This window comes from Copadichromis virginalis, linkage group LG23 (assembly GCF_057382275.1).
Source record: "Copadichromis virginalis isolate Kocher_CV1m ecotype Utaka linkage group LG23, C_Virginalis_male_GT1.1, whole genome shotgun sequence".
NCBI lineage: Eukaryota > Metazoa > Chordata > Actinopteri > Cichliformes > Cichlidae > Copadichromis > Copadichromis virginalis.
Window position 1 is genome coordinate 974060 of NC_140639.1, and position 9591 is coordinate 983650.

At 41.3% G+C, this 9591-nt stretch overlaps 1 protein-coding gene across 5 annotated transcripts; it reads right to left on the reverse strand.

The window, feature by feature from the left end:
- Positions 1-9574, reverse strand: alkal1 (ALK and LTK ligand 1). Of its 5 annotated transcripts, none has more exons than XM_085447918.1 (6): positions 8435-9574; positions 7863-8144; positions 5790-5843; positions 5178-5258; positions 3045-3118; positions 1-1392 (listed from the first exon to the last, which is right to left on the reverse strand). In XM_085447918.1, the coding sequence occupies exons 2-5, from the start codon at positions 8131-8133 to the stop codon at positions 3054-3056; spliced, it is 471 nt and encodes a 156-aa protein (XP_085304044.1). In that variant the 5' UTR covers positions 8134-8144; positions 8435-9574; the 3' UTR covers positions 1-1392; positions 3045-3053. The 5 variants fall into 5 exon arrangements, with proteins under 5 accessions (XP_085304044.1, XP_085304043.1, XP_085304042.1 ...); XM_085447917.1 differs by having other exon boundaries at positions 5178-5261; XM_085447916.1 differs by lacking the exon at positions 3045-3118.
- Positions 9575-9591: the final 17 nt, after the last annotated feature.

Consider the following 9591-nt stretch of genomic DNA (forward strand, 5'->3'; position numbering starts at 1 on the left):
TAGATTTCTGACCTTTTTATTTTGTCAGCAGTTTAAAGCGCTCTGTACTGTAACCACAGCCAAGTTGACCCCTGTCCCCGAAATTCACAGTGAATTCAATTAAAAGAAAACACGAGAGAACCTCTGGAAGAAAAAAACACACATTTCTTTCTTTCCTGGCACAAAGTCAGACGAGTTGGAGACTACGCTCAGTTTAGCCTGTTAACTGATACAGCAGGTGGCCTGAGGCTTGAACACAAAGCACATTTCAATCAGTGAATTTTGATGATCGTGAACAAACTTTCTTCAAACGGTTTTCTTTCCCTGCTTGATTGCACTTGTAAATTGCAAGAAACTTTCGCCAGAGCCAATTTGTCAAGTCTTCCGCACGGTACACAGATGTTTTCAAAGCCCACCATCAGCCATCGTGCAGCTAATTTAGATTCTCCCTATCAACAGCTACAACTCTGAAAAATGCCTTTCACGTGTGACTACTTGAGGAGTTCATCAAACCTTTGCTGAGCTTATCCAAAGCTGGTTCTTTGGAGCTCGGGTTGCTCAACATCCCGTCGAGTCCAAGATATCTGACAGCTAAGATTGAGTGTGTGATTGCCAGAGACAAGCAGAGGAATCTGCCAGAAATTTTGCAACAAGCTCCAGTTAGAGGAGAGAGTTTAGTAATGGTGGTCCCTGTTCAGAGAGCGTCAGAAAGGTGCTGAAAACTGAAAGAAGAAGAAATACTCGGGCCAGAAGGAGCATAAAGACCCACTGGCTGTGGCTTTCCCACAGCATAACAGCTGTAATGAAACGCAGTCTCGTTCAGGACACCGAACGGTGTTTCCTCTGCAAACTGGAGAGGCTGGCTTAATCCTGAGCTCATCACACTGCTCTCCACCAGCTTCCCCTCATCTTCAATGATGGCGACATGCTGTGCTTCAGTATTCTTTATTGTTCAGTACTGCAGTGCATTATCACCATTGCTCTTATTCCATATATTCTCAATGTCAGCCACATCCTTTAGTTCACTCCAGTGCCAAATAAAATGTAATGAAGTCAATGACAGAGCGTAACATCAGTATAACAGTGGGAGTCTTATATATGGATGAGAAAAGAAGCTTCTTCCTCATCCATAACTGTAATAACCAAAAAAGAATCAAATTTTGAATGACTGTGAAATTATTATATACATTCCTTCTCAATAAATAGGTGCATTTAATATTAAATTAATATTTCTTTACAGATACATGGTATATACAGGTACATCCATTCAAAAACAACCAACGGCGTCCGGCGATGACAGCGAGAACAACAGAAAGTAGAAACACTAGAAACACAACCACGTTCTCATGACTGCTGTGGGTTTGAAGGCACTTCCTTGGCACCACGTCGATCCTTCTTCTGTTATTCTGGGACCTGCAATCAAAAGAAAATACAAAACCTCGATGAGGATGAACCGTCACTCCTTCCTGCATCCTTTCAGACTGCATGTTTGCTTGTGGCTCCCAGAGTTTGTAGAATGGGAGGCAGAGCGTCTTCTGTGGAAGCAGCTCCCACTGTGGATCCAGGAGATAGACACCCCCAGCGTACATGCAAGTTCAGGCTTTTCCTTACAGTTAGGATCAGGTGACCCTGAGGCATCCTTTAGTTCAGCTGGAACAGGCTCCTTTTCACTCCCCACGTGTTTGTGCACCACTGCTGCACGCCATTACACTGCTTCTTCTTCTTCCTGTCTCCCACGCTCTATTTCTTTTCTATTTGCAAACGTGATGGTTTTCAGAAGCTCCTCTGCTAACAGTTAACGACTGCTAGGCTAGCTACAGTAGATTTGTTCATTACTAAAATTTTGCAAATCAGATTTTCCCTGCAAGGCAAACAGAAGAAGGCTAAGACGCCCCCGCAAAGCAGGAACTGTATTTAGAAAACTAAAACTAGAAAACTAATTATACTTCCACGTTCACCTCCAACACCTCCATGCAAATTTTTGTTGTTTTCCACTCAACGATGTAATTCTGCTAACATCTCTATTAAGAAATGACCAGAATGACGACATAACGAATCCTTTAATATTCCCTCTGATTGTTACATTTGTCAGATTTCGCCGACAGGATCTTATTATCTGATTCACTTGAGAAACTGAATACCTGGGATGTGTCAGCCTCTTCAAATTTATAATCACCAACTCCACTACAGAAAAATCCAATGAACCAAGATGACCGCTTGTAGAGATGAACTGTAAGAGCAATCACTCTCCAGCTAATTTCCTGTACTGAATGTGTGCGTTTACGCTGCAGCATTTAGACAGCAGTGAACCCTTCAGACCTGCTGTCACAGAAGATCAATTTTAAAAAGGCCTGACAACGACAGCGTCGTAAATTACTCCACTGATGTCCGTGCTCTGTCCTGAGAGCGGTCGTATTAATAGATTTAGTGTGAGGAAGTACACGAGTGGCGTTTCTCCCACGAACGTCGGGAAGCAGTGACGTTCATGGAAAAAGACTATATACACACACACACACACACACACACACACACACACACACACACACACACACACACATATATATATATATATATATATATATATATATATATATATATATGTATGTATTTTTACTTTAACCCCTCTGTTGTTGTGGATGCAGGAGACCACGGGTGAAGTCTTATTATCTCTGTGTGCCATTTCCTCACATGTGCTTGACAACATGAATTACATGCTCTAATGTGCATGTTTGGCATAAAGAGAACTGAATGTATAAAATCTGCATCTCTGTTCTTTCTGACTCTCACTCCACTACAGACCTAAATTTAAACCCTGTTCTGACAGGCTAGCATGTCATCAAAGCATACAGTCTTCTTACGTAAAGAAATGTTGAATTTAACATTTCTACTTACGTGAAAAATCCCCCCCCCCCCCCCCCCAGCTCTGTATCACACATTCAATTAAACTGACCAAAAGCAACAAAGACCTCTGAATTAATATTTCTGTCTTCTTTAACCTCGTTTATTGTCTATTCAGAGGATGATGACAACAAATGATGACAGTCAGGAAAGCAGGAAAAACTTACATGCAATATCTAGGACTGCATGCAGAGTGGACTCATCGCTAATCGTGTTAGCAATCTCGCACATCGTTTGTAATCTGGGGAGAAAAACATGATGTTAATATAACGCCTCCCTGGTAACCATATCAGTAAAAAACAAACATGAAACGTTTTGATTTGTGGTAAAAATAGTAACGTAGACATGAGGTCTCAGGTTCACAGTGAAATACTTGTTAAACCATGTTCTGCTGTGGCATCTATAGTAAAGTATACTTAACTTACTGGTAAAAGATAAAAAGCCAATTATATGTATGTATGTCTGTGTATATATATACATACACATACATATATAAAAAGAAATAGACCTAAGAGAAGGTTCTGAGCGCTGCTGCCACATGATAACTCCTGAAATACAAACAGAGTCCCGTTTTCTGACCCTGACATCTGTAATATCTGCGTGACATGAACTGCGTCCCACAATCCTCTGGGCCAACCCAGCATCCTGTATGTGATCCATTGGCCAGCATTGTCTCACTATTGTCAGGCTTTAAATAAACTTCCTTAACCTCGGGACAATCCTGATTATGTGATGTAGTTTGATGCCTGTTTGACTCGGTCACATGTGTGAAAGACATCAGGAAGAGGAGGAGCTTCTCGCTCTAATTTATTGTGTGACAAACGCACCCAGCATTACCGTCTGCACTCACTGATGTCTGTGGACGGTTTCCTCATAATTCCCATATCATTAATATCCCAGAAGGAAGACCGGGATTTTCATAATACATCACCAAATTGTCTTAACAACAGAATCAAATAATAAAACATCGTGTTTGAGCTTTGAAATCCCTGCAGCGCGTTAGCTCTGTTTACTTTTACTAGAAACCCTCGGCGTTATCGTGTACAGCTCAAGTGTCAAACTCGTTTTATTTCAATGCTGCGTGTGCGCAGGTTTGATCTCAGAAGTAAGAACGATTGCATGAGAACTTAAAAACACACTCACAGTTTTTTTACATAACGTGAACGATTCATTTCCAGTGTAGCTGCGATTTCTGCAGTCAGTCTTGTAAATCACACAGTTTAGTGTGGTACTGCAGGCCGTGGGTCACATCGCTGTCACAGAGAAGGCTGACAGTGATTCAGGCTTCTGTTTGGACGGCCGCTCTGATATGATCCCCTATTCATTAGGGGTGGGGGAAAAATCGATACTGTGTAGCATCGTATATTTTGTTTGCTGATAATATATCGATACAGGGACAGCACAAATCGATATTTTGTTACAGAAAAAGTTTGTGCTCTGACTTCAGAGCATGTTGATCCTTTTTCTGAGCAACAATCCTGATGCTGTCAAATGTGTTTAACTGTTTTTATGGCAGCAATAAACATGACAGTTTACTTATTTTAATTTAAGACATGTTTTATTTTAATTACGTTTAAAACTTTTTTATTTAATGTAAAATTATATTTTGTTTTAATTTACTTTCAAATTCTTCAGTTGCTGAAGGGGCTGCATAGTTTTCATATTGCATAGTTCAGAATAGCTGTAATTGTACCAGATGGTTTCAGTTAAGTTGGACTAGACTGTAATACAAACCGTTCAGTTTGTCAACAATAAAACTGAGATGAGAGAAAGACTGAGTGTGAGACTTTGTTATTAGATAAAATGAATATTGATGAAGTTTACCTTTATGGACAGAATCTGAATATCGCAAAATATTTTTTAAAATTGCAATAATATCGTATCGTGCGTTAAGTATTGTGATAATATCGTATCGTGGGATGTTTGGTGATTCCCACCTCTACTATCTATGCTTCTGGCATAAATACAGATACGATATCCCTCAATCACTACAGTTTTTACTCCCTAAATGTTAGCCAGCGGTGGTGTATATCCCCCTCATCCACAAATCAAAATGACTTTATAATTTAAGAACAGTTTAAAGCAATAAAGTTTGTCTTATTAAGCACAGAGTTTAGCACTCATAAACTGAACTCGGATCAGGTTTGACTGGTAGTTGATTTAAATGTCATAGTGTGACAACTCCAACCCAAACAAACTGTTAAGACGTTACAGTAAACCCGTAAAAGCAGGTTTTGAGGAAGCGCAGAGATCATCGAGCACATCAGCAGAAACAGAACAGGAGAAGAAGTCATACATACATGCTGGTGTCGAGCAGTCCCTCGTGTTGTGATAAACTCTATGAAAGTGTGTTTTGCACTCCGATGAGAACTTGACTGGTCCTGCTTAACAGAAAAAGGTCTCATCAGATAAAGCAATCATTTTTGAATCTTATTTGCAGGTGTAATTAAGCTTACAGTTAATGTGAACAGACATGTGCTAACTAAAGCTGGACCTGGCCTTAGTGTGCAGGGGAATCGAGTCTTCAATTAGAAGCACATCTAACATTTAAGCTTCCAGATTTTCACATCACTCATGAACCCTGCACATAGTTCCTGAGACAAATAATCAGCTTAATGTGCCGCTGCCTTCAGCTTAATACTGTCAGCTTCAGACCATGTGCTGTTTCTCAGCACTGCTGCCCTACAAGCAACCCTTTCTTAACTTACTGCAGCCCCCAGTGTTCGTGATGTTTTCTATGACCTGAGCAGACTGCATGCTGGCTTGGAAAGAAAAGGATTTTTTCACAGGGGCAAAAGGAGGAATTTGCACTGGATTAGTGCCATCAATGCTGGGACAGTTAGTTGTCAGAAACAAACGGTCTTGCATTAGAGACAGAGTTTGTGCTCCTAGTGTCGTCTTTGGTTTCTTACCTCCAAAATGCTCAATGATTTTCTCTTTCATGTTTGCATCTCTGGAAAAGATTTCTGGAAAAGAAACTCACTGTTAGCTTCTCACCATCTGAGCAAAGTTATGCATGAACCACAGTGACGGAGGGATCGTCAGTGTTAACAGTCTCCCTCCTGCATCCTGCATTATGTTTCAAGAATCTCAGCAGTGTCGCTGCTTTACGTGACGATGCACAGCTGCTTTGCATTATTAATAACTTTGAAATGTTTTTGGATTTTACTGCACACGTCCCAACTGCAGAATCATAAATGAACATTATTCATTCTCTATTAAGTTCCTCAGATGTGCACCAAATGTAGTTTTTCTCCAACTGATTGACACACTCGTGTTTTTGTCCACGGTTTGCACTCTGAGGAAATTTTGTGTATTCATAAAGACACCAAGGACCTCTGTTTGTATTAACCGTCCATCCAGGCAACACAATGGCCATGCTTACAGGCTAAAGAGATTATTTTATGGGAGTTTAATGCCCATCAGAAGAAGTAAGTAGCTACATTAACCCTCCAGCAAGAGATTTGTGCAATGCTCTACGGGGGGATAAATATGGAAGAAAATCACTTAGATGCACTAAGAAAAATCACAGAGAATATTACAAAATTAATTTAGGAAGACGGACAGAAGACAACCCATAAGAGCAACACGGGTCAGGTTTTCAGGGTCTACATATGTGGAGGATTAGTGAATGTGTCGACACTGTTTTTAGCTGCCAGTCCTAAACTGTAACAATGTAACAGATAAAACCAGCTAGAAAATAAGTGCCTGGCTTCATGGCGTGTTTCTTGAAACAACCGTAGCTGTAGAGGAAGAGGTGAGTGTGCCGCACACATCAGTGGATTTATCGATGTTTCTCTTTCCTCCTCGTTGTGTTCAAAACATCCATCCTTGCGTGACCACAAATCTTTGGTAGCGTTGCACGCACCGCTTGCTAATGTGCTGCTTTTTATATCCTCAAAAGATGAATTCCATCCAGTCAGTGGTCTGAAAGGTACTTTTCCAACTGCATGAGCTGGAGCCAAGATTTTAAGCTGTATAACGCCTGCACAACATCTCTACGACAGGATCTAATTGATAGTGGTGTTGGACACAGTCTGATATTGGAAATAAACAGCACATTATGTTAACTTAGCCCTTAATATACTCCCACACATACCAGTGAGGCACAGCCCTCGACTACTCTCTGAGTCTGTTAAAGCGATAAAAACAGTTGCATAAAAGGATTTTCTGGATTCCTTTTCTTTATCACATTCGAGCGCACCTTCTTTGCCAGGTTTTAGATATTTGAAGAGTTGCAGCATTAATGCAGATTTACTGAAATGTCTGAGACGACTCAGTTTTAGTAAAAATCCTGTTAAATGTCGCAAGGGCAACATTCAGTAACATGCTCTGGATAGTCTTCCCAGATAAATAAAGTCCAGTGTTTATAGTCTCCTCATACAGGCTCTTCATTCCATAACGGTCAAAACAGTATTTTAGTTAGAGTATCACTGATGCAATGCCGTGTACGTGACACAGCACAACCAGTCTGCTTTATCTGCTCTGTCTGCAGACGTGAATGTGACCGGAGATGCTTTCCAGGACACTACAGCGCCTGTGTGCATGTTGGGCGCTCATCACTCACGTTAAAGAGTCCAATCATACTGAATGACTCATTCACAAGTTTAGCATCACCATGCCCCTCCTACCTTAATTAGCCTATCCACATCTCCATCTGTCCAACAGTCAGTTAAACACGTGTTGAAGAAACATGGTCAGAAAACAGGTCTTCAAAATGAAGCACACCTGCATTGTGTTCATGGAAACCACTTTAAATTTAGCTGGACACTTGAGGCCAGACGGATGTGGATGCTGACCTCTCTGAGCACCAGTGACACACAAAATTACAAAATTTAACTCGAACAAACCAGTTTCCATTCAGCTAAAAGAAGCTCTTGAATAAGGCGTGCAGCACTGCCCAGAACACTGACAGCTGTCCCCAACTGTAAAATGGGGATTATGCCTTCATCATCAGAACCTAAAAATAAATCTTATCAGCTTACCTGAGAGTCTACTGTTATCCAGCCTAGGGACATAGAAAGGCTTTTCCCGGGAGGAGAACTTCATGTCTTGTGCTGAAGTGAAGAGTCCACTGCTACAGCGCCTGGAGATGGGTTTCTCCCGTTGCTGGCTGTCTCTGATAACCTGTAAGATTAGATCCAACAGGGTCCTTCGTTCTTTCTGCTTGTCCTCCTTGCTGTCCATACACTGACCCGAAGTGATGAGCAGAAAGAAGATAGTGAGCAGTACGTGCCATTTCCTTTCCACCTGCATGACTTTACTGTCTGAAAGCATGAGCAGACGGGTTTTGTTACACGAAAGTCATTACACGAAAAGAAATGCCTCATTTGTTTGACTGGACTGACCAAAAACACACTTGGACAGTTTGCATTATGATTTACATGAAGGGACGAATCAGCACTGATATTTGAAGTCCTTCACATTTTCATTATTACAGCAAAATTAATAAAATCTGCATGTTGGAGATAAAATAGGTAACTTCTAAAAAATCTCCACTTTCCCCTTGTTTAATACAAGAGTAACGCAAATGCATTTAACTGAACTTCAAACTTACTAGTTTAGGAGTTAAAGATGCTTATGTCCTGGAGGGTGGACACAGTTGTCTTCAGCAAATTCTTCCGATCCGATAGGAGAGAAAGCCAACAGACTGTGCTCACCACCGTCTTTCTTGAAATAATGCGTTCCTATTTATACGAGGAGCCACCTTCTTGAAGGTAATACAATCGATTTTGAGTGGGTGGGAAAGCAATGTTGACATCTTTGGTGTAATTTCTTCCAGTGGCACTCGCTCACTTAGGCATGAGCCACTCCTTTACGCACCAAAAACATCACTAGTTGTAGTTGAACGGGACAGGCTACTTGCAAATAAAAACGACCCTCTTATAGATGCAATAATGGGCGAAGATCTGAAAAAGTCCCCCGTGCACTATAACTTCCATTAAAAAAGAAAGAAAAAAACCCGACAAAGACCGTGGCGCGGAAGCGCACGAGTGTCCACTTTTCCAAAAAGAGCGACTTGTTGGATGTTGGGTGCAGAGAAGTGAAGAATCTGTGGGCATGTGAGCTTCTAGCTGACCTGTCAGCGTGCCGATGTTTTTGCTCACCGATGTCCAAGTCTTGTGACCGCCTAAGCGCCGCAGATATTGCGCCTCCTGGAGCAGCCATCCGGCTTTTTCCCACACATGCTGAACAGAGTCATGTCCGTGTATAACTCTAAAACTTTACCTACAGGTGTGGCAGGGTTACGGAGTGGTGTAATTAGTGGGTCGCTACATTTCAGATGCATCTGATACAGACACACCTGCTGACTCAGCTGCTGGAACTGTGGCTCCAATCCAGTTTAAAATACAAAGTTTGTATGAGTGTAACAATGAGGCAAATCTATTAATGCGTGAAGTCTTCAGATTGAGTCATTGTTTCATGTGTAATCAGTTATTAACAGAGATCCACGTTTGCACTTTGCATGCATTCACGTCACCTAGTTGCGTAAAGAGCTCATGTGGAAGCTTTAGATGTGCATTTCGTCATTCGATGTTTATTGGTGGTTTAAAAAGCACAGGAGGAGGAAGATGACATTACTGTTTTTATTATTGTTGTTGGTGTAGATGTTTATATGTTTTTATATTAATTGTGGAGAAGAAGCACTGTGCGTCAGGTGTTGGTCCCTGAACATAACCACTGTCTTCTGGGGCGCTCAACTGGAGCCCAAAG

What these genes read in the sequence shown, in the direction of transcription:
- alkal1 (XM_085447915.1), bottom strand. Translation starts at nt 8,133, where the DNA reads ATGCAGGTGGAAAGGAAATGGCACGTACTGCTCACTATCTTCTTTCTG. An exon ending in AATCATTGAGCATTTTGGAG is followed by an intron (nt 5,262 to 5,789) that starts GTAAGAAACCAA and finishes TTTTCTGTTAAG; the next exon opens with CAGGACCAGTCAAGTTCTCA. An exon ending in GGACTGCTCGACACCAGCAT is followed by an intron (nt 1,393 to 5,177) that starts GTATGTATGACT and finishes TTTTGATTGCAG; the next exon opens with GTCCCAGAATAACAGAAGAA.